Here is a 25,218-nt window from a genome sequence, read left to right as displayed (position 1 = left end):
TTCCATGATAAAGCAGCTCTCAGAGGCTGTTTATTACTCAACGATCAAACAACCTAACTGACTTATCGTGTAATCCACTCACTGTTTCCTGTTCCTCACAGACGTCCTGCTGTTGTTGGATGTGTGGAGGCTGGCTCAGAGGCGGTCAGTTTCTGGGGTAACTTAAACGCGAAGCTTCATGAATGAATTATGTGTTATACAGAGTTGGCAGGCTCTCTCTCACTGTAACCCAGTGAACATGTACTCATTAGCAGAACCTAACAGTGACTAATAATGCTTCTTTTTTTGTTGTTGTTGCTGTTGTTTTCGGAATATGAGATTTACTTTCAATTCTAAGCAGAAACTACCTTTTTAATTAATGCCTCAAAATTGCCAAGTGAGTCCCAGGCTAATGCATGCCCACGAAAGCAAATTATCATAATCTGCTTGTTTGTAAAAGTACCATCTGTGCAATTAAATAGCTCGGTGATGATAGGGTTTTTGTTAGGGGGAAAGATGTAAGGGCTCCTTGCTCCTGAAGGTGTGGTTAATTTTCACCACTGTGTGCCAGTGTGTGCCAGCAGGATGTGTGTGTGTGTGTTTGGAGGTGGGTGGTGGTGGATGGAGAGGGGGGGGCGCACCACAGGATGAATCAGGAGTGTCTTCTGAAGGAAGGGTTGCCTGGGAGACCGGCCTGGACCCCTCCAAACGTGTCTGTTCTACTCCCTCCCTCCTCCGTTTTAAAGGTGCATCAGTAATGAATCCAAAACTATTTCAGGAGAGGCACTTCTTCTCGTTTTTTTTCTTCTCCTTCATACCTGCAGCTTCGTCTGTGTTTTGCCACAGATCTGTTTCATGCCTGCCACAGTCGGCATCAAAAGAAGAGAAAGAGAGAGGGGTAAAAAAAAAAACAAAACACTTTTTGTGTGTGTGCTGGTGTGTTTGAGGGGGATAAATGAGGGAGGGGAAGTAGAGGGAGAGAGATTATAATGCTGAGATGCAGCGCACTCACAGGCACTCAGAGGAACAATTGTCTTATTATTCAAGTCTATAAGTGCTGTTAGTTCGCCTTGTTTACCTTCTCTCATGTCTGAGGAGCGCCAACTTCCTGGAAAACCTCACTATGAAGTGATGCTAATCTTTTTTTTCCCTCTCTCTCTCTCTCTCTCTCGCTCGCCAACTGAATGACGTCTCACATGGAAACGGGGCTGAAAACTCGGCGCACGCAGTGAATCCCTTAGTGTGACTCATTCATTTTGAATTATGCGACCGGTTTCGGAGACGACGAAAAAGAAGGGGATTTAATTAATAAGCTGTGTTTTGTCTTTAAAAAACAATCTGCGCTTACACATTTGCGCTAATCGTTTCTTTTTTTTCTTTTCCTTTGGCCACTGTGGAAATGATTTGCGCCCCTGGGAGGCAGACGCCAACAGCCGAGCGAGCCATCCCTGCGCTCCCGTGGACTTCAGTGCGAGAAGAATGTCACCCACTTCTGCCGGTGTCCTAACGTTTTAAGTCTTGATCCTAAGAGATAAATTCTTACATTCTCTCCATTTGGTGATTTGAATCGCGGGGCTTGCAAACATCGCCTGTATCAGTTTCTTCGCCGCGTTTTTTCTTCTCCTTTTGTGTTTCCAGTTTGGATCTCGCATAAATGGACCAAATCAGGCCAGTTCGTGTGCAGCGGCGCTTCTTTTAGGGATATTCTCTGACTGATGGGATGTAGCCCTTCCTGAATTACGAGGAGCTTCACCATTCAACAAGCTGCACCGCTCACTCCCGGTTGCAAAGAAGAAGAAGAAGGAAAAAAAAAACGATGGGCGCAGTTTGCCTGAGCCTTCTGCTGCGTCTTGGTTCTTCAGCCCAGCTTGTTGAATCTCCTCCCTGGTGACAAGAATGGGTTCGTTTTAAGAAACTTCTGGGCTCTTTTTTTGTTTTTCTTCTTTCCATCGACGGATTCGCAGGCTCCATTCCTTCCCTAAAAGTTGATGATGGCGCGTCCCGGTGAATGCGTGAAGCTGAGCTCTATATGGAGGCTGCTTTGGCTCATGAGGACTGTGGTGGATGTCGCGCTGCCTCAGGAGACTTATGCGCCCCATTCCATACGGACTGAGGGGCACCTGACCCTCGGCGGACTCTTCCCGGTGCACACCAGATCGATCGACGGCACGCCGTGCAGGGACCTGAAAAAGGAGAACGGCATCCAGCGGCTCGAGGCCATGATGTACGCGTTGGACCAGATTAACCAGGACGACCAACTCTTGCCCAACATCACCTTAGGCGCACGGGTGTTGGACACTTGCTCGAGAGACACGTACGCCCTGGAGCAGTCGTTAACTTTCGTGCAAGCCCTGATCACGAAGGACACCTCCGACGTGAGGTGCACGAACGGGGAGCCACCGGTGTTTGTCAAGCCTGAAAAAGTGGTGGGAGTCATCGGAGCCTCGGCGAGTTCAGTATCGATCATGGTTGCCAACATCCTACGCCTCTTTCAGGCAAGTCTGTGAGCGTGAGCGCTGGTTTTCGTGCCTGTGAAATAGTCGAATATTTCCTACTATTTTAGCTACGGTGTGAGCTTTCTGGAAACAATGCGCGTTGGAGGGGGAAGAGGGAAGAGTGAAAGTGATGCGCCTTCTTGTGGCTACCCACCCAGTTAACGGGGAAACGGATAAGAAGCACAGCAAAAACAAAAAAAAGAAGTGGTAAACAGCTATCTGATTCCAATCCCTTATGTACAAAAAGCTGCAGTTTTCACACATTGATGTTAGGTGCTTAATTCTCACTCAGGCTCACCATTTGGGGACCACAAAAGCTTGGGTGAAGTGAGTTTTTTGGGGGTGGTTTTCCAACCCACTACACAGTGTGCAGAAGACAGCTGAGAGTGCTGTTGCTTGTCCCCGGTGGTGCTGAAAGAACAGCTCCCGTCTGTTCCAGTCTCACTCCGGAGTCTGGATGAGTGGGCACTGACAGCCTGACACAATCACACCCCAAACTCAACAACCCCCTCCTGAGAATAACAGGCCTGTTTCATGTGATTGCACATGATTATATGAGCCTCTTGTATGGTGAGCCTGCAGGCGTTATTTTATGAATTGTTTTGAACCTGAAAGCCTTGGTTTATGGTTGACTTGGCTTGCTTTTATCTACAGGGGGGCTTCCTCTCCCTCTCCTTTCGAGATGAGCTCGTGCCAAACTCTTTGCGGCCTAATCGGGCTCGATGACAGCGAGTAAATGAAATGAATTTGCACCACTAATTCCAAAAAATGACTTAGATTGGGTTTCATGGGAAACACCTTTCAGTTCCTCTTGGATGGAAATCAACTGCTGGTGCTGCAGTAGAATGGAGGAAGACACAGCAAGGCACCAATACAGCAGATTAATTATTTAAAACACATCTCCATAGCGAAAATATCTTATTTCTTGAAAACACAACGTGAATGATATCTTTTTTTTTTAGTTTTAAAAACACTTTTTTCTAGTGCGGGGACAGTGGCGCCGAAGCTGGGGAGCATCATCAAAGCTATAATGTTGGCTAATGATTTGTGGTCGCAGATTGTAACTCACAGTCTTGTCATTTCATGTTTTGTTTGAGTTCAATTAGACAAACCACGAGCTCCGCTCTAAGTAGCTGTTTAACTGCAAGGACATCGAAGTACTTAGGAAGCTTTTAGATCCCCCTCCATCCTCCTTCTTTCCGTCCACACACATACTTCCCACAACACTCTCGTCCAGTTATTTTTTTAAAAAGCAGTCATCCTCTGGGGTTTGTGGGTCCATTGACTGGACAGTTAGACTGATGGTCCCCACCACAACCTTCAGCTTGGCTCTGGTTCCTATTCGCACTGTGTAGGCTGAGTTAACATATTAAATTTTTATTATTCCAAGTTGGTAAAGCCCTCCGGTTATGCTTTGAAGCATCCTCACTACACTCATTATTTTGTTGCAGAATGCGAGGGTTGTGAGACTTCCTCTGTTTCATGCAAGCTGTGTAGCAAATAACTTGTGTGCATTTGTGAAATTTGGAGGCTCCGAGGGAAGTCAGATTAGTCCCTAATTTTCTTTATTCTTTCCTGCTCACACCTGGTGCATCAGCATGTCTGTAAGTGTCAAGCTGTCAGAGTGTAGGTGTATTCCATGTGTAAGGTGGTGCTGAAGCTCAGACGTTGTAATCAAGCCTGAGGAATCTGAGGACTGACAGCGGTTGTCATCCAGCTCCGTCCATCACTCTGCATTTCTTCTCATTTCCCCAAAGTGCAGCCGGAAAGGTAGATTAAATCACCACACGCAAATCTGCACACCTGAGAGAAAATGAACTCAGTCCGCCTTCATAGCCGTTCTCCCCCACGTTTTCGGCGGTACCAGGGATGATGATGTTCTTGATAATAAGGATGCTAAATTAAATGTGAGGCCACATGGTACTGTATAATCAATACGTACCTGATGCGGGAGCTCCCAGCCCATTTACCCTCATTAGTTTTACAGCGTTTGATTGGTGTGTGGCAGCAATTACGAGTTTCTGAGATTGTTTGCAACTGCACTCCATCAACTATCAAATGATTCCAGTCAAAAACTTGAGAGCACCTGTTCAGATGTAATTAAAGAAGCAAATCTGATTTAATTTTTTTTATCAAATCAAAAAGAAGAGGCTTCAGATGGGCTCTGTGCTTAGTTTCATGTCATGGCCAATAGAAATGTATTATTGATGGATGGACAGAAATAGTTACTTTATTCATCTCATTGGGGTAATTCGCTCCATAACTAAGAAATCCGATGGACTTTGAAGTTGAATCTTTATACTTCAAGACAACAATGACCTCTGCCTGAGCTGTCCTCGTAGCCTACTTCCTGCATTGTTGTCAGTGAACATCATCAAGCCGTTTAGTATCCCACTACTCCTGTGATAAATGCATCATCAGGGAAGCTAAATAATGATTGCAGATTTTATTGCCAGATTCTAAATATCATACCTGTCTATTCAAGACATGAGTAGCTACTGGACTGTTAACACTGGGAAATTGACATGAGGAATAGATTTTTCTGAGGACCCAAGAGGGTTGATCAATACTGTTGCCATGGTGAGGCCGATTTGCTGCTAAGATGTTTTTATTTCAAGGCCTTTCATGCTGTGTTGGAAATGAGAAGCAACAATGCCACGGGAGGGAAAAAAAATCAATCAGCCAAACTTTTGAATTGTTATCAGGAGCAATGATATCATGCACCTATGAAAAAAAAAAAAAAAAATTATCCACTGCTCATTCTGGGTGCAGCAGCAGGATGACACTGTAGCTGAAAGAAAAGACCAGGCAACTTTGCCATTTGTAAGTTTTGACTCCTTGAATGAATCCTGAAATTGATTTTTATCCAGATGACATTTACATCAGGGAGTGAAGCCTGCTATTCTCTGTCGCATCTCCGCTCCCAAAGGCAGAGGCAAAACTTTGTATTGAACGCAGGTGAACTCCGTCTTGTCCTCCTGTCTGGGGAAGCGGCCCCTTCAGACTAGCTGTCTAAGTGAGGCATTGACGTCCTCTGCTCTCATAGCCCTGACAGGCTCCAGTCGGCTTTTTATCTCTCCTTTTTCACAGAATCATCACTGTGACTGATTTGAGGGAGATTGAAGTCTCGCAGTGTGATCTATTCAGCTGACAGTGGTAAAGATGGACACCAAAGGAATATGATGGCAGTGTGCGTTACGTAGCGAACTCTGTAAGTGACACCAACTGGCAGTGGTTAAAAATGCCTGTTTTTCAAAAAACGATTGTCATTTGTCCGTGCAGCAGCTCAGATCAATTAGTCACGTCTCTTGTACTGTATTCGCCCATATCATAAAAGACACAGTTGGTCTGTCAGCTATGCAGCATACAAGCAGATACACACAGATTTACGTGTGGTATGCACACAAATAGTCCTATTACCATTGCTGAAGGATTGAAAACACAACTCTCTTGTGGATATTTAATGATCCACACCAGTGGCTTCAGCTCTTGTATTTTCTCTCCATCACTTGCTAATTGGCTTTTATTCAGACTGTGACACAGAATCCGAACTCGGTACATTTTAACTTTATAACAAGTAATGGAAACATGAATAACAAAGACAACAATTTCTTAACTTGACACTTTTTCACTAACTAAAGTTCAGCTTCTAAGTTAACTCATGAGTAAACTTTTATAGGACTACAAATAATAGTGTGTTTTAGGACAGTAACTTGGGTGTTGTCAGTTTCTGAGCATAAGGAGAAAATCAGCTGCTAAACATGTAACAGTGAAGGGTTTAAACATCATGACCTATGACATAGAAGATATTTTCAAATATTCCCTTTGAAAATTCAGCAGTTGCTACCTTGTGGGTGGAAACATGACTGTACATGTATGAGAAATACCCCAAATGTTATATCAGTTGACTGATTATTAGTCACAGATATATTAGTATCTACATATGTGGTCCAATATGTGCAGATATTAAAGCTTTTTTCTGTGTGTGCTCGGCGTAATTTAGAAACTGTTCCATCACAAACTTTCTCCAGTAGAGCCCCCTTCAATCCGATTGTTTGCAGTGCTCTGCGGCACACTGTGCAGCACATGTAGTAGAGTACGTATTAGAGTGGAGTAGATGGTGGTGTAGAGTCAACTGGTGCCTTCAGAACAAGCTGCTAAGTAGTTTCTGGTATTCATTGTAGGAAAGTTAATAAACAGTGACCCAATTTTCCCTTCTCAACATTGCAAAAAATCCAGTGTCGTTTGGGCTCTATTATGGATGACTTTAATAAGTATTTCAAACCAACCTTGTGTTGTCCATTTGTCTTTGGAGTTATTCAAAACAGAAAAATAGAATTACTGTATATTACGATAGACGTCAAAAAGTTCAACCTCTGTGGCTCATGTGTGATTTCACCCCTCCAGTCAATTCAAACAGAGGGTATAATTTAATTTTCTTTGTTTTAATGCAGGAGGCACAGACATTAATACAAGTATTTACAGTAGTTGGTTATGATACTCTGCACATTTCAACCACACATGGCCTTCCAAAGGTTAAAATGAGGGTGTGAACACACTTGTATTTATAGATGAGATGTGATGACACATCAGACATCATCTGTGAATGTGGTCACTAATTAAATACATGTGAGGACAGTACACCTAATTATTCAATCACTAAGTATGTGCAATATGTACATTAAAATGACAGAACCGGTCTGTGACTCTAATGTTGCCATGTCTCTGTACAATAATAGATTGAGCAATATGAGAGTAATTACTTTTTTATCGGATGTATTGTTTCCATATAATACAAATGAGCATCCACAGTTTCCACTCAAAACCCTTCAAAAAGAAGACTGACCCTCAGAGTGAAAACGAGTTGAAGTCATTTCTTTATTTTTATCATTATTTTTTCTTAGTCTAATGACACTGTTTTTTGGAAATACCAGAAACAGCCAGGCAGACTGTAAAGCGCTGATGAGTCATCAGTTACACTAACACATTTATGCAGATTTTGCAGCAAAGCGCAATTTATCATATTCATGCTCAGAATTTTTGCTTTTTGCCTCACACATTAACCATTAGCAATGCCACATGGAACTGAAGTATAAAGTAAGCAAAGATTTTTTTAAATTAGCACAAAAAATGGTTGTAATAAAAGTTAAATTACTTCTGGAATTGTAAGGGAACAGTGTGACACAAAAATAATGACAAAATAAGCATATGCAGAGAGAACTGTGGAATTTGAAAAGGAATATGGTGTTCTTTATTTTATTATTCATCCTGTGTGGATATACTGAATATATTATCTGACTCGCACTTCTGGTCCTTGGGACTGAGGAGCCTTCTGGTTTTCATTCCAGCCATTTAATCAGATGCTGACTTATGGCCAGTTCAAGGTAGACTTGGCAAGGTGAAATTTTATCACATGCTGTGGCAAAATGCATGTGGGGTAGGAAATAATGTGGGAAGGGCTACAAGTATAAGCTGCAGGTGTTGGCATCACTAACAGGCTAATAATAGTATTAAAAAGGTTGAAAATGATACCCCTTTTTATCTCAGTTGAAGGCTTTTTTCCTCCTGTCTTGTCCTTGCGCACACGGCCAACGCACTTCCTCATATTCCCTGTGTTCCTTAGGCATGCAGGTATACAAACAAGGATGTAAACAATCGAAGCCTATTGAAGAACAGGTCAATTCCACCTGCTCCTTCAAATTGGCTGGAGATCAATGCGCCTTTGCTATTTACCAGGCCAGAGTTCAGATTGAACTGTGGAAGAAGTGAGCAAGGCAAGATCAATTTATATGAAGAAGCAAATGTCTCACTTTTGCTAGTAAGTGGAAGAGAAATAGATTGAGAAGCAGGTGAATGCATTCACCAGATACGATCTGTTTGGACAGGATGACCGCAATCTGAGAACTGCTTATTCTGTTAAGCTGCACCATGCATAGATTTGTTGTTGGAATAGATTTTTGAACATACAATATGGTGTTTTCTAACCATCTTCAGAGAATGAACTGCACTCAGGTAGAATGTGTCAAATGTGGGGAGAAAACCTGCATTCAGACCTGCAGAGGCAGTAGTTAGACTGAAAGCCACACTTAAAAATGTTGCCTAATAACAGCCTCACTTTCCCGAATTTCCCTCCTTTTGGAAGAAACGCTGTTACCAGGGAGCACTTCTCGGTGAATTACGTGTATATTCACACACGCATGAACAACCTAATAATGCAATATTAATACAATGAATAAAATATCCCTGTGTTGGACAAGATGTCATTGCATTTGACATGAGGTCATTAGGTCAGCTGTCTGCCACGGGGAGAATATGAGAAACCATGCACGCCTAATATTAAGGTCTTGGCTATTCCCTTAGCCCGGGGGGATGGTGCACTTTATTATTCGACGACATAATAGCTTGCTATATGAATAAATGCCTCCTCAATGACAGCACAACTAGTACGGTCTTATTTGCTTTCAGACGTATTGTGCCAGGGATATTGCAGTGTGATTCCATTCATAGCTGACAAATGTTGATTCAGTGTCTTTAATGAGGTGCCATCCCTCATTCATACTAAGGTTTTGGGTCTTTGCTCGACAGTTGCAGCAGCTTGACTCTCTCAGCGGGGTTGTTGCCCCTCCTTTTTTATACCACTGCATTGGAGGGAGGGAAGGGGGCACCTGCTAAAAAAGCTTACCACACTCACACTGAGGTCGCAGCCTTGTCCTGTCAAAACTTATTGTTAGCGTGACTGTAAAATGTAACGAGAATAGCACTTAGACTTTGTTGGAAGTTTTTTGCCGTTTATCTGGGGAGCAGAAGGAGCCATGGAAAGAGGAAACCCCATTACGTCCGATCCTCTTACGGGGATGAGTGGAGAAGCATGAGGAAGTCTCTGCTGGTTGCTGGTCGGCCTCTCACCCGCCGAAAAGGAAAACTTGTCCCCGTTGCTGCAGCAGAAAACGATCCAGTGTGGGCTGAGAGACGTTATTACAGGCCTCATTGTTGTTTGTCTCTGTGCTGTGATATGCGATCCACGCAGCATCCTGGACAGAGTCTGAATTACAAAGACACTTAGCCATTGTGGACTTCAGTGCCGTGTGACTAAATAACATCTAAGTCTGTTTTCGCTTTGGAAACCTCACACAAAAAAAATCCACAGATCAATAAGAAATTTGCATTAAATATGATCTGTTTTTGCCAGGCACTTGTCTCGCAGTTCTTCAAATGCTGGTAAATGAGTTAACTGAATTTGTTAAAAGGCTGCTTTTAGTGCTGCCTGTGAGTGTGTCTGCCGCTTCAAAAGGAGGCATGTGTTGTGGTTCCTCTCAGGCCTGTTGTCTGTGCTTTGTTCTCAGTTTTATCGCTTTCTCACCACTTTTTCCCATCCAGCTCCGAAATCTCAGGGCACCTTCGAAATTATATTGCACTTAAGACTAATACTGTGGATTTACTTGTCAGGCAGAATTCCCACTCAACACATAAAAGATGCTCTATTTTAAGGGAAAGGTGCAAACAAAAGCAAACGAGGGAAACACTGCTCACAAGTCTTCCTATTTACCATTTATAAGCAGTATATAAACCTTTAACAAATTATATACAACACACTACAGCAAGGGCGTCAGTTTGTTTTTAAAAGTGGGGGGGATGGAGACCACAGCACTTTGAGAAAATGTCGAAGAACGGCGGCAAAATATCACAAGCTGGGCTCGAACTCACAACCACCGCACCAAAGGCAGAGACTCAACCTGTTGAGCTATCGGTACCTGCAGGTAGAGGGGTCTGTGGGCCGCTATAGTACTAATTCTCCCTGGCCGAAATTTTGCCCCTGCACGCCTCTGGTCGGAGCTTCCACTTGGCACGGGCGCAAATTTAGCATCTGCACGTTTTTTTTTTTTTAACCTCACGAAGGTGTGCTGCATGTCTGTGCAACTCTCTGCCGAGTGCGGATGGTGCGTTCAGGAGCGTCGGAATTTTCTATACTGCTGAAAATAACTGGGTTTACAATGGCTTACATGTGAAGAATTTGAATGTGTTGGAGACAAAATGACCCCTGACAAAAAGTGGGGGGGACACATCCCCACCAGCCCCCCTAAACTGACACCTATGCACTACAGTGTAGGTAGGTTGCTGTATTCTTTTTAAATTTTCAGTGCCTATTAAAAGTATTCACCTCTTTGGAAGTTTTACCAATTTATTCCTTTTCAACAGTGAAGCCTGTTCAATACAATTGGCCTTTTTTTTTCTTTTTCTTTTTTGACCAAAATGACCTTAAAATACTCTTCCATGTCAAAGTGAAAACTGATTTCAGCAAAGCAATGTCAGTTCATCCTGCTATGGGTATTATGAGTTATGGCTGATGTATAAACAGACAATACATGACAGTGATAACACTTATAGCAGCTGCTTACAACTACATTATATATAATGTATTATAAACTGAGTGTTAAATGTTAATGTAATGCTTATGAATACTATATCAAATGACTTCAGTGTTGGCGGCTCTGTGACATTAAACTTGGGGACAGTGGTGTTTCAAGCTAAATAATAGCATCAAATATACATGCTAACAATTACAATGCTACAGTTAGTTCACAATTATTGTCACATTTACGAAATACCATGCTCATGTTTATCAGGTTGCCTATAAATCTGCTAATTAGCACTATGCTCAAAATACATATAAGGCTGATGGGAATATACTTTGTTCTTCGTGTATTTTAAGTATTCAGCAAAGACAAAGTTCGACTCTCTGTTTGTATTGGATAAAAAGTGAAATAATGGTCTTGAGGAGCACTAATTTTCCTGCCAATCCATTCTAGTAAAATGATTCAGACGTTTCCCCTGAAATCGCCAATGTCTAATGGTGATTAGCGGTCGAGAAATGTGACACGATCGTCAATAAATATTTGGATTCATCCTCTGGGGACCAAGAATGTCTATAAAAATATTCACAGTTGTCAATCAAACAGTTGTCGCAATATTTTAGCCTGGACCGCAGTGATTTTGCAACACTGCATCATGTTCGCCTCATATTCAGAGTCTTCATTAACAGCGAGACTTATGCACAAATGCTAATGCGGCTTTATACTTTAAATTACAGTATACTGGCGTGCTTCAAGCCTAAAAGGGACAGGAGGTGCGCTGCTCACATGGCTGCCTTGTTGTCCCTGGAGGCTGGTGGCACGAGGCTGTACTTAGACTCCGGGCTCATGTGAGGACTCTAATGCAGGCATGCCACTGAAGAGCAGCGACAAATAGACAGAGATGCCACACGGCAGCTAGAACTGCAACAGAGGAAAGAGAAAACCACAATCGTCCTTCTGCCACAGTGCTCATATTTTATCACTTTCTTCTGGTGATATTGAGTCATGCAGATACGGTCGATTTCTTGATTAAGTGATTATTTATTCATAATGAGCACTATTTACTTTTATTTATTATGTGATTGTGTTATTATTCTGGTGCATTCATGTGTAACTAATGAAAGGAGCATTTTGCCAATTTAGCTGGTCACAATCGAGCAGATTTTAACTATTTGCTGGTTGGTTAGTTTAATTCATAACAAATAATAATGCGGAACTGGAAAATAATGGTTTTGTGTGTAAAATTGTTCTGTGAAGCTGTCGGATACATGTGCCGCAGCAACAAGTACAACATTTCCTTATGAAATGTGATAAAGTTGAACTATAAAGTGGCGTAAAATGAGGGCAAAAAATTATGCTCAGTTACTTTGTGTCACATATGGAGGATAAACTTGGTGAAATTAGACAAAAAACATCTTCAACCTCACAAATATACCAGAAGCGGTGTTTGCAGGCGCCTGTGTGTGCGTCACCTGTGTGTGTTTGCGTCTCAGAAATGTCAGGGTCCAGTGTGCTCTCTCACACAGTATACATAATAAACTGTCATCGGGATTCATTCCTTGTCCTTCAGTTCTGTTATTACAGCGGGGCCTCAGGGAGCATCAGAATGTTTTCAAACAACACACAGTAATAACCATTATATCAGCCGGCACACTGTGGAAGTTTATAGGGAGACTAAATTATTAGAGTGCAGCATAGGCCTCGGGTAGTTAAGCTAAAATACCTGTTGATTTTACATGTAAAAATGAAAGAGCAGAACTTCAGAGTTTCATTAGCTTCAATTTCATTTTGTCTGTATTTCCCTGGAGATAATGTTTGGTGAGGTCTCTCTCTCTCTCTCTCTGGCTGGCTATGCAGTGGTGTGTTAGTGCAGTTTGAAATGTCTTTGTGTGTCTCTGCTCTTTAGAGCTTGAAAAGTATTCTGTGCCTCTGCAACAGAGCATACATAAAAAATCAGTTGACAGGATTACTGTTTTCAGATGCAAATCCTGGGGGATTTCAAGTGCTCTCTGAAACGCCTGCATGTGACGGTTACATTGATTTGGGGGAAGACCTCAATCACCATTGACATTCTGCAAATTAGGGAAGCTCTTTCCCTTTAAATAGGGTTGCTTAAACTATAATTGACTACTGGACAGAAGCTATTGATGACAGAATATACAGTTTTTTAACTGCCTTTATCAGGATTGAAGCGCTCACATGTTGGCCCTAATGAGGCTTGGGGAATCAGTAGCAGGTTGTTTATCAATGGATCATGCATAGAGCTGTCATTCGCTCTCTACCTGGAGATTGAAGGCCGGTAAAATGGGACATTTGCTCGCAAATTCACTCAGACATTTAAGAAACAAAAATGTCTGTATGTTGCATCATCCAGTCAAGCATTATTCTCACTGCATTGCTGCCGGTGGGCGCAATTGTAAAATGTCTATAATACTTAAACAGGCTAATTTTGTTTCAAGATAATGATTGCAAAGCATTTTCTACAAACAGACTAATCAGATTGATGCAGTTTTTTATGATATGGCTGAGAGTTCCTCTAATGAATCCTGTATGTGTTCTTGCAATAATTGTATTTGCAGGGATTAAAATGTCTTCATTCATTCCCATTAAGAAGACTTTTCTCACACTCTGCAGCCAGAAAGTTGATTGAAGTTTGACTAAATGCTCCAAAACAACATTTGTTTAAGTCCAAGCTCTCTATTGAGTCTAATTATGACTGCTGTCCATCAGAAACAAAAGAAGAAAGTGTTTTTTTTTGTTTTGTTTTTATTACAGGAAGTCTGCAGAGGAAGCGGGTTGATTCTGATGGGTGAAAGCCTTGATTTCTGTTAACCGTGACAGTCATTTTCTAACTGCATCCATGCAGATATTACTGTAATCCTGATCCTAAAGCTCCCCTAAATTCCATTTTTAACCCTTTACTTAACCTTAAACCTGCCATTTTGTGGCTCAATCTTACCGAAGGGCAGGAACGCTATAATGAATCATGTGCAAGTCTCCACATAATTAATAAGTCCATGCGTGTATGTGCTTTAGCTTGACTTCATTATATTATATTGGGTCCTTACTTCCCCTCTGGGAACAGATGTGTGCTTCCTCTCAAGGTTAAGCATTACATTTATTTTTGGCCATTGCTACTGTGAGGATTAGGTTAGACATACAGTGCTTATGGTTGGGATGCATCTCCAGGGAATTCATGTACCTCAGTGCAATATCCTCCTAAATAAAAACATCTCTGTGTGTGGCTGTATGTTTTATTGTGGCAGTAGTCCTTTGCTCTCAACCAATTTTCCAGTTCCTGTGCATAGCTGGAAACCCAGCACATCTTTTTATCAAGAGAAAAGGTCCACATAAAGGTTCTGATTTTGAATGTGACCTCAAGAACATAAAATAAATGAGCATGAGGAACTTCAAAGCTTCACGCTGCTGGTCATAGATGACAAAGGTGTCTTGTAAAAGTCAAAAATACCATTTAAAAGAAAAAAAAGTGCTGCCGTGCCGACTCACAGTACAATGTTAATATTTTATGTTTAAGCCATATGCAGTTCACATAATCCTTTCTTTCTTTAAGTACTGTATTCATGGGTTTAGCTTCGGTAATACTGCTATAGAGGAATTTTCTGTGTCTGAACCCTGTCATCATTTTAGTATTGGACTTTGGATTAATGTCTGAAGTTCTTGAAAACGCAAAATGTGAATATAAAGTCTCTTCCCTGAAAAGAAAAAACTCTCATATGAACTTCTAGCAAAAGAAAAAACATTCACCACATTTCCTTTATTTTGCATTTTGAAAGATCAATGAGCCAGAAAGTGTAAAAGTCTGTTTTTCACGTCTTCTAAATACACATTGAAGGTGTTCTGTTTGTGTTTTTTCAGCTCATTTGACAAATTGTGCTATTAGCAGGCTTGAGATCCACATGAGCTGTTTTGAGAAAGTGGCATGTGGGTGCACTTGTTGGAAAAAAGAGAGATAACCCTTCAGTGGTGATGTGTGACAGTTCCATTGTATTCTTCTGGGCTCATTCCTGTTTCGGCTGGTTAACCTGTCGCAGAGTAATTGTCTGATCTGGCGTCTGTTGCGCATCTTTGATTCTGGCTCTGAACTGCATGCCAGTGTGCAGCCTTCTTATGCTTTGTCTCACTGCGAGTGGAAGTTATGCGAAATGTGCGTGTCACAAAAACACATTCCACATAAATCTTCTCGGTCCATTAGTCGAGACACTTGCCTTGATGAATCATGATCTCAGTTAGAATGGAAGTCTGTTTACACATAATAGCTCTGTCTCAAAGACTGTGTCCAGTTCTTCCAGAATTGGCAGGTTATTCAGTGCAGCACTGGGAAAGGGAAAAAAAAAAAGCTTCTTGTGCTCAGTGAGTGGACAATTGTCCATTGTTTGGGCTGTGCGGTCGTGCCAGTGTGTTGCAGACGGGAATACGAGGCCAGATGCCCTCAGCGATGCACTACACCAGCAGCACAGAGAGCCCATGGGCCACCAGGTCACGAGCGGACACAGGATCATTCTCATCAGACTGTGCCGCAGGGTAGAAGACAGCAGACATACATTTAATGAGCTGTACTTAAAGGGTTTCCACTTCTTCCGTAGCTGTCTTTCCTCATGCGTAACTGCTCGAGAGTACAAAATAGTATAATGTTAACTACTGTTCCAAATATTACTGTATTATTATGTCTCCTAACAAGAACGGCCACAGTAGTAGCTTCGTTACATGCTTTTTTCAATAGTCAAAGGACAGGAAATCATGTTTGTCAATAATGGCACATTACCGTCATGGCAGTAATGCACTTATGAGGCAGATTGATTTAGAACATCTGCACTGTTATTCACTGACCACAATGGGGCATTGACCAAAAATTACTAATCACGAGATGCTCATGCTAACAGATTGCAAACTATTGAAACCAATTTCAAGAGTGTCCTGATGTCTTTTTGTCAGAAATCATTGTGTGCCTGAAACACGCTTTAAAATTTCTAAAATGTAACATGTTCTGTGCAGAATGCAAAATGAAACCACGTTCTGACTCTGCAGAAAGTAATAGGAAGGATTTACATGCATGACTTTCTTAATTCTCAAATCTCATTATCCAGGTGTGGTTAGTAAATGAAAATTTAAAATAGAACCTCAAAAACTGGACAAGTATCCAAGATAACCAGTCATCTACAGAAAATGCTGCAGGCTCTGGAGGCTGTACTTATTTTGTTTGCCAACTTAGTTTGGCATATTTGCATGCCAACATTTACTAATTGGCATTTAATATCTATATTAAAGGTGGGGCCCATGGAAATGTCAGTAGTATTCAACAAATTCATATAGAATTTTGACTTAATGTTTGAGGTAGAGGAAATTCAGGGATCACCAAAGGGCTTTCAAGTGATCAAACATGAGTGTCTGTACTAAACCTAATAGCACTGCAGCTTTTACAATGTAGGTCTATTAGTGATGCTGAAAGAAAAGTTAGGGGAGGATTAAAGTTTACGATTCAGCCTCTTTAATCCATAAATCTGAACAATAATTTATTGTAATCCATTTCACAGGTATTTGGATGTTTCTGTCTGGTGGACTGGTCATCTGTAGAACTATGTCACTGGCATGGCTAAAATGCAGATTAACAATGAAACTTTGTCAAAACAATCAAGACTGCCAAGTATTACATATTTCGCTCCTACATTGAAACAACCTTCTTACTTTGCCTCAATCGTCCAAGTCCATGAAAATGCAGTGCTCAGATTATTTAACCATTTAGACACCACACATCTTTAATTTTAGCATCAACTCAGTTCCTTCTAAGGTCTGAAGTCAATCTTTTATTGACATCCAGTCACAAAGAAAACATATAGCTGTGGTGCGACTCCCAGCAGAACTTTTATTTCCTCATGAGTCACACGAAACCCGAGATCCTGAGGCTGTTCTGACTGTCCCCTGTCTAGACAGAAGAGGAAAGGTGACTGGGATTTTGCTTTTAGGGCCCAGAGACTGCTTGAGAGAAGGGACTTTATTGACCTGAGCTGAGCCTTCCAGGCTGTGGCTGTGTGCTTCCAACAACAACAGGTCCTACTAATCAAACGCCTCATGTGATAGATGGTTAATGTGAGGGAGGGCCAGTTGGAATTTGTACATAAAGTCTGGGTGGAAGGTCTTCCCATGCAGCTAAATTCACAGCAATAAAATCCCTGAGTTGACTGTAGAATGCTCTACCTGGAAGACTTGGAAGGAAAATACTAACTGTTGTCTTTTAAATCACTTTTATGATCAGCTTTACAGTTGTGTTTTGGTTGTTGCTCACGCCGAGTGTTCTGCGGCTATATTTGGAATGTGTTATCTGTTTAGGTATTTGTTCATTCATCTATTCCTTCATTTGTTTTTTCATTTAATTTGAACTACATTTATTGGGTTTTTGCATTTTTATTACCCGTTTATAGATTTTAATTTTGTCCTAATGCCTGTTTTGTAAAACCCCGGTAGTGAGTGTGAGCATCTTACTGTGAGTGGCAGTTTAAGAAGCTAATTCTGCCTATTTGCTGTAACACAGGAATATCAGCTCAGCGTAAATTACACTACACACTATGACTGCATGGATTCATCACTGCACACCTCCACTACAGCTTCCAGAATGCACAATATAATTTGTGAAACCAAGACTGCAGTCATTACATTCGTTTGAGCGACTAAAATTACCCATGTGGGATTTTGTCTTTTTTTGTTTTTATTTATTTATTTGCCTAAAAGTGTAGAGATCTGCACATTCTTGATCATATTTACAACTTCTCTGAAACGCGTCTCCACAAGGGTGACAGTGAGTTCGGTGCTTGGTGTGATTGCAGGTGTTGTTAATAAGATACCATCATCTCAACTCTCAAGGTTCAAGGCGACACTCCACGTAATGCCAAGCAAGCAGATAACTGCCTATTACAATGTGCTGTGCTCCTTCTGAACCAATACATTTGTCTCAAGTGCGTGGTATCAAGCTCAGACACATTAACACAAGGAATAGGATATCTGTGATATTTTCCACTGCTGTGATCAGTCCATAATTACATGGTTCTACTAAAGAATTCTTTGTGAGGAGCAGACAGGAAAGATAAGATCGAGGAGGCTCGCCCGCATTGTCTGCACTATTAGGGGAGAAATGGGCCTGGCGATGGTGCTCTGTCGAGTCTGAAGAGAGAGCTATATAGGGAGAGAGGAGGGGGATTGTACAGAGGAGTCATTGGGATGCAGGTCAGAGTGTTGCAGGTGCACAACTGACAATGAATGTGTCAGACCAAGCATGCTCCAGGTGTAGGTGGGAAAAACATCCACCTATGCTCACTCTGTGTGAATAATTTGTCAGAGTCCACATTAGGACCGGACAGAGCGATGAAGCAGAGCAGATATGTAAAGATGTTGCACACACCGATTACCACAACACAAACAAAGTCATTTGTATTCAGATGTTTCTCCTGAAGGAATATTCTTTGTTTTTCCATTACCCAAGGCCCAATAGCATGTAGATTTTAGCACCGTTTTTATTGATATTTCATATTTTTCCAGAGAAGAAAAATACAGTTATAATGCAGGCTGTAAAGAACACGGTAGGGAAAACAAAGCCACGTCCAGTGCACTTTGCAGTCGAGAAAAATCAATACAGCCAGCTGTAATGTGAGATCCTGTGGATTTAAAGCAATGCATTTGATAACACTTAGTCATAAACCTACAGGCTATGTTTTATTCTTACCTTGAGTCGAGTTTCTGTCACACCTGAAGAAAGAACACGGCAGTCACGTTGATCAAGGTAGTTCTGCTGAACTGTATTGTTCTCTGCAGGGCCTCGCTTTGTGTGAAGCGCAAGTCAAAAGAAGCTTTACACAAAGACTTGAAGAGATACAGTATCTGCACAAAATAACTCTCACGAGTGACAGCATAAAAGCTCGACTGTCATGCCGGCTTGAAAGCCAAGATCCTTAAGTCAGTGGGCTCCATTTGTGACATGTGTTTGTACCAGCACACCTTTACACTACATAGATGCCTCTCCTCTCCTCAGTACAGACTCATCTCTGATGAGGCTTTGAGAGCTATTTGGTGTTGGGAAACGATTATTTCTTTGAAACACCAGTGGAGTTGAAATAGCAGTCTGTTTACCAGATGGAAAGATGGAGGTCGGTCAGGTTCCCTTTGTGAGCTATCCACACTTTCCTCCCACGCCTCAGCTTTACTCTACTGTGTGGCTCTCCTGGTCAAATATCTGACTTATGAGTCATACCTAGCCTCTATACCCATGGAGAAACATGCTGGTTGTCTTAAAATATACTCTGGCAGGGCAGCCGTGCAAGAGCTCAGGCCCGGCACTGAGCTCTGGAGCCACCCAGGGGACTGGCATGGAGTGAGCGGGAGAGACAGAGGGTAAGGGAACCGACTGGGAAAAGGAGAAGTGGGCGGAAAGAAGGAGACGGTGGAAGGTCGTGTTAGATAAAGGATTATAAAAGCCTAACTTTCTGTCATGTAACACTAAGGCTAGTTCAGCAGTGTGGGCAACTCTGAAAGGGCGGTGTTTGTGATTTCTGGACCAAAAAGCTGTGGCAACAATGAACATTCGGTCTGGTTAAAGACTGTTAAAGTAAGGTCCTTGCAGAAAAACTGCCTGGAAAATGGCAGAGAGATGTAGCAGGAGAGCGATATGAGCTTGGCCTTGGTGAGGAGAGAAGTAGGAGCTCAGTGGAGGAGGGATTGAAAAGAAATAGCCTGCCTTCTACAAGACACATCTATTAAGTTCTGATTTTGCTCAGCAGTTACAATGTGGAGGAAATAGAGCTGCTACCTGGGTTACATTCATGATTTGCTAAGAGACATACAGCGGTCTTAGGGAGGAATTTGGAGGTGGAAGGGTAGGTGTACAAAGCATCTGGCTTTTACACTGGAGACTGGACTGCAGACAAGATGGCTGACCTCAGCAATAGAGGTCACATGACCTTTGCTGCAGATGTTGCTCTTTCTCGTGGCTCCAGTGGGAAACTGTTAAGTAGCACCATGTAAATTTGGTTTATCCTGTTACTGGGAGAAAAAAAAGATAAATCTGAAGACTTTTAGATGCACTGCATGCTTGGTGAGGAGAGACGATAGCCAAAGTCAAGCAATATTTAATAGAAACTGAGGAATGAGTAATTTTTCTATTATTTTGTTTGGTTAATTGGCTTACACTTTGTAGGACAGTGTGTCCCCATATTGTGTTATCTCTGGAGCAGTGGTAACAAATGTGTCTAGCTAATTATAGCACCATATTCAGAAATTTGATAATGGAAACTCTAAATCATTTATTTTCATTAATAAATAAAGAAATCAAAGTCTTTATTTGTACAAAGCTGTTAAAATGACAAAAAAATGCAATATTCCCATGTTTTTGTGAATGGAAAGAAATGTTTGGATGTCACTTAAATACTGGTGATTCAGAAAGGGTAAGAGTGTTATAAAAACAATATTAGGTTCTACTTCCATATTGAAGCTTTGTGACACCATCTAATTTCTATCCAGTTTTTGTAGTCAGGATGTCTAGATGTTAGGCAGCTGCAACAGCATTTATGTATGTTTTTGCTAAATACAGAAAAGCTCAATAGATTCTCACAGTAGTTCATTGTGGTTCCTATTTTTCTTTTAAATCATAAAGCTGCTGTAATCTGAATTTTAATATTAACAGCAGCTCAAATGCATATGTAAAAGGTGCGGCTAGTAGTGATGAATTCAGAGATTTATCACCTGAAGCTCCATTTCCTCTCAGCTCTATGGAGCATTTCATTATCTTTTAATTTTTTTTTAATATCCAGCCCATGACTTGACTATTGTGGTTTGCTTTCATTGTTCTAATTGGCCCTGAGCTTTAGCCTCAGCAAGCACATTTTACAAGCAAAAAAAATACGTAAAAATCCTCTGTGTACAATCAGCTTAACAGCAGACAGCAGACAGACACAATTAACGGCTAACTGGTGAACACTGGCAAAGCTAGAGAGGTCAGTATTCTTCTCAAGAGCTGGTAGAGACCAAAAGAAGAGCTGAAGATGAAGAGTGAATGTTGGACCTTTGCCCCAGATAAATGTAAATCTTGATCAGAGTCTGCTGGAAGTCTAAAATAGCAACCGCTAACATGTTGAACATATGAACTTTGCAAGGTGAAAATATGTCAGTGTTGTGTTTACAGGTTTTTCAATAATTAATGCCACTTTAACCAAACACTTTGTCTCATTAACATTGCCATAGATATATTTTAATTGTCACAAGTATATATTGTAGTGAAAATCAATAAAATGACCGTCTGCACAACAGTATATAAATATACAACTGATAAAGTGTTAAAATGATGATGGATGTATTTGCTAGCCTGCGATTTGTTGTATGTGGGTGTAATTTTTTTTGGAGCAACAGCGGAAAAAATGGGGACCAGAGAGACAGCCTGAGGATGATGAGAAGGGAAAAAGTTGGCTGGCATTCGAACAAATGACTGAGGGCAGATTGTCTCGGCTTGGGGGGAAACTGGCAGCCTGAGGACCTTTCTGGGCAGGGAAGTGTCTGCTGATCATCTGTGTGGGCGTGTCTGCATGCAGACAGATGACAGGGTGGTAGAGACACACAGGGGGATGAGACTCACTTGTCTCCCTCCGACGGGCCTGAAACACACAGAGGGGCGGAGAACGACGGGGCGACGCTGAAAGTCACAGGTTGTGTGAGGGCACAGTGATGAAACGCAGCCTTCACAAAAGGAGAGTTTGAGTGAGAACGAAAGACACAGATGGGCAGGAGGAGAGGAGGGAGGGAGAAAGTGACAGAGAAAGGGAGGGAAAGCTGTCAGTTTCCCCCTCCGCCCTTCCTCCCTGCCTCCTCGGCTGCGTTGGCACTGCCATGCTCTGGTAAAGAGAGATTACCAAAGCCCAGCCTGAGGTTGCATGTATGGACACAGTCATTACCTCTGCCCCGCTAACAAATGGCACTGCTGTTTGAATACAAACTGATGCCTGTCTGATACCCACCGCTGCCCCCTCTGCTCTGCAACAGAGCCGCTGAGCCTTGATTTAGCAGGATAGACGTAAAACTTGATAACTGCTCAATGTCTTTACAGGCTGGTTTATAGTACTATATTATTTTGTTTATAGAATATCGACCATTGCAGTTTCACAACACCGGGCAGTGGAGCTACAAATAAATCTTGTGACAAGGGAGGTTTTTTTCAGTGCAAATATTTATCCTGTTATGTTTGTTGTGTGTGTTGCTTTTGAATTGCTTTCAAAATGGATCCTTGGCCGGTTCATAGGATCATACTTGGAGTCCATGTGTGCGTGTCATTGTGCTGGTGTCATGTGCACAATCTGTGCATTGGCGTCCGGCCACAGACAGCATGGGGTTAGAGTTGGGTCTGTCAGAACCCGCTGTCATTTCCGCCATCACCGCGGAGAATTGCTCCAAACAGCCGAGTGGAGCTGACTGATGTCAAGATATACTTAGAAGCTAATCATGCAGCAAATAGAGGCACAGGGATTCCTGCAACAAGAGCTGCCTGGCCGCCCTTACTCCAGTGAAAACCATTCATGGGAAACATTTCAGCTCTGCCAGTTCGACTACAGCAGTTCGTTTGGAGCCGCGTGTTTGAGAGTTGCTCTTGGATTAATGGATAGAAAACCCAGTCTGGACAACACTGCAGTTGTTTGGTGCCTAATTTTTGACACTGATGTCGTCTGCTCAGTGCAGTGTTTTTGTGGAACAAGCTCTGTGTTTGAAAGATGGCCTTTGTTTTTCTCTGGAGTTTTTGTTTAAGAGCCCATTGACTGTCATGTCCCTCTGTTTTGTATGGAAGCAGCGTGTCTCCTCATATCTGCAGATTTCCCTCTCCTCAGATGGCAGGGATAGATGGTTGCCATTACCCCGACTGAGAGTTGTGCTGTGCCATATGCTTCGTGTTTTTTCCCCTCAGAAAACATTTCTTTTTGCGTGAGGCACACGAGAGAAAAGACGGAGCAAATCAGCAGCTGCATCTGTAAGAATTGCTCTCAGCTCATCAGAATCGTCACCTTTGCATTAGCAGAGCAGAACAGTTAAAGCACAAACATTACAGTCTCTCGCCTTCATTTAGAGCCGCCTATGGTACTTGTGGGCTGCTGTATGTGGAAACTCAACCCGAAAGGCCACAGCGCTCTAATTAACTTCACCTGGCATTCCCACTAACTGTGAGCGCGTCTAACCTTTACACAACCTCGCTTAGTCACCTCTCCTCTTAAACACCCAGGTTGAAACTCTCATTTAACGTCAGTAAGCAGATTACCACCACTCCATCCATCCCCCCAGCTTCCGTGTCTGTCTGTCTTTTTTTTTTGTCTCAACCATCTTTAGACATCACCAACAGATTTTTTTATTCAGGGCGGCCACAGCACTTTGTGGTGGTAAATCAATAGAACATTGTCCCCTATAACAGACCTCTGTGTTTTCCCTCCATCGATCCTGTCAGCGCAGATACATTCAAGAGCAAGCCAGCGATTACCCTCAGCAATCCCAACTTTGATCTATACTGTAGATGACAGGTGCCAGACATCAGCTTTGGGTAATTGTGCTACTGAAAGGGAGCATTGTTAATCATTATTTCTTGGTCTGACTTCAGTTGCTCATGATCAGCTCATGGTTATTGTAGTCGTCACTGTCAGAGAAACACACCTTTTCACCTTGTCGCCGCTTATTGAAACATGACAATTGCAAACCGGATCAAGTGCAACACAAACTGAAGCAATTTAGATATAACGGCTGGGAGAAAACAATCTTTCGAAGCTTATCATTTGCAGGCAGTAATTTTAAAATGTAGATAAAATATCTATTCCTGTCACCTTATTATCTCTATGTTATCAGGTTCTCTCAAGATATTCAAATCTGCTGCAATTTGCTGCAACAAGAGCTTATTTATTGGATGGATTTGAAAATCAATCGTGTAACTCTGAGCAAACGGGAAAGCCAAACTTTGTTGTATATGATTTACAGAGTGATAATCTAGTTCAAAAGATTTTAATTTGATTCACTTATTTCATACAGAGGGATAAATTGCTAAGTGCCAAAGAGAGAAAAATACAAAGGTGTTACAATCTAATCACCATCAGTCAGTCAGCGTCTCCTCGTATCAGGAGCAGATTTAATCCTCCACCTCGGCACCTTGTCAATAAGAACTTTTGTTAGCTGTAGGTCAAAGCGGTCATTAAAAAAGTGAATATTTTGTACTGCAGCAAGGTTTATAGTCCTGGGGAGTAAGAAGTGGATAAACTGTATCACCAGGATACAAGTCTGGGACAAAGTGAAAAGACATTGCCTTCTTAAATGTTTCCCTGCAGCGAAAAGCTCCTGAGACAAATGTTCAAGCAGTTCTTTGTCCCAGCTGGGGCAGCGATAGGACGTGATTCAACAGAACCATAACACCTTTTGACTCCACAGAATTACTGCAACGGCTCTGATAAATAGACTGTTATCAAATGATCCAAATAGGTGCTTTGCTTTTTCAAAAGAACAGTCCTTTTACATCCAAATCGCTGTTGCTTTTCTATTACTTTGTTGTACTCCATCTTCGACTGAGTACACTTAGTTGAAGCAGCACTGGAGGGATTGAACTCGTGATGCAGCAGCACCTGTGAATTTGCCTAATTGCATCACCAATTTGCTTTTTGCTGATTTGTTGTTTTTTTTTTTTTTTTACTTTTTCTTTTTTTTATTTTGATGACTTGAAATGTATTGAGTTGTCTTGAGCCTGAGTCTGCTCCTCAATTTGTCAGCTTTGTGCATTTGACCCCCTTTGAGTTGTGGGTCAAAGCCATAACTCGCACTGTGTGAGTTGAAATGATCCCATCAGCCAGCCACTGTGTCCTCATTCCTGTGTTTCCCCAGCGTCCGGCTACTTTTGATCACTAACAGAAATGGATTGCATTCATGGAGTGCTTATATTAGACTGTGTGATAGGGTGCTGCACTGGGTTCAAGAGAAAGTGATGTATGTCCCTGCTTGAACATTCACCTGTCTAATGGGAGGTGGCCATTTTGAAATCAGACATGCTACCAGGTGTGATTGCAGTTTCAAAACCTGAGATATACTGACTGATGAGATATTTTGGACTTTATCAGACAGCAATAGGGAAAGCAAAACACTAGATTCCTTTTTAGATGTCTGATTTGTTAGTTAGTACAGCTCAGGTTTAGTTAGGATAGACCTTGCCTTCTAATCTTACTTTTCTGAGCTTAGCAACAAGACTAAATGTGTTTTCAGACATAAAGTGTATCATTTGCTCGCATCATTTGGATCTATTCACCCCAAACAGAGACTGTACTGTACATAAATTGTCTGTGGTACTGTACCAGCTGTACAGACGTTAGCTGTAAGCTAGTTAGCTAACA

The 25,218-nt window shown here is 41.8% G+C and overlaps 1 protein-coding gene across 1 annotated transcript in view; it reads left to right on the top strand.

The window, feature by feature from the left end:
- The first annotated feature begins 1,005 nt into the window (after positions 1 to 1,005).
- The window catches only part of LOC110949801 (metabotropic glutamate receptor 7-like), a 62,649-nt gene continuing 38,436 nt past the window's right edge, over positions 1,006 to 25,218 (top strand). The window contains exon 1 of the mRNA XM_022192044.2: positions 1,006 to 2,474. Coding sequence (XP_022047736.1) covers positions 1,968 to 2,474 — 507 coding nt within the window. The 5' untranslated portion in view covers positions 1,006 to 1,967. The remainder of the gene's footprint in view (positions 2,475 to 25,218) is intronic.

The sequence above is a fragment of the Acanthochromis polyacanthus genome, chromosome 6, assembly GCF_021347895.1.
Source record: "Acanthochromis polyacanthus isolate Apoly-LR-REF ecotype Palm Island chromosome 6, KAUST_Apoly_ChrSc, whole genome shotgun sequence".
Classification (NCBI taxonomy): domain Eukaryota; kingdom Metazoa; phylum Chordata; class Actinopteri; family Pomacentridae; genus Acanthochromis; species Acanthochromis polyacanthus.
The sequence above is the reverse complement of the archived record's forward strand: the minus strand, read 5'-3'. Positions and strand labels throughout refer to the sequence as shown.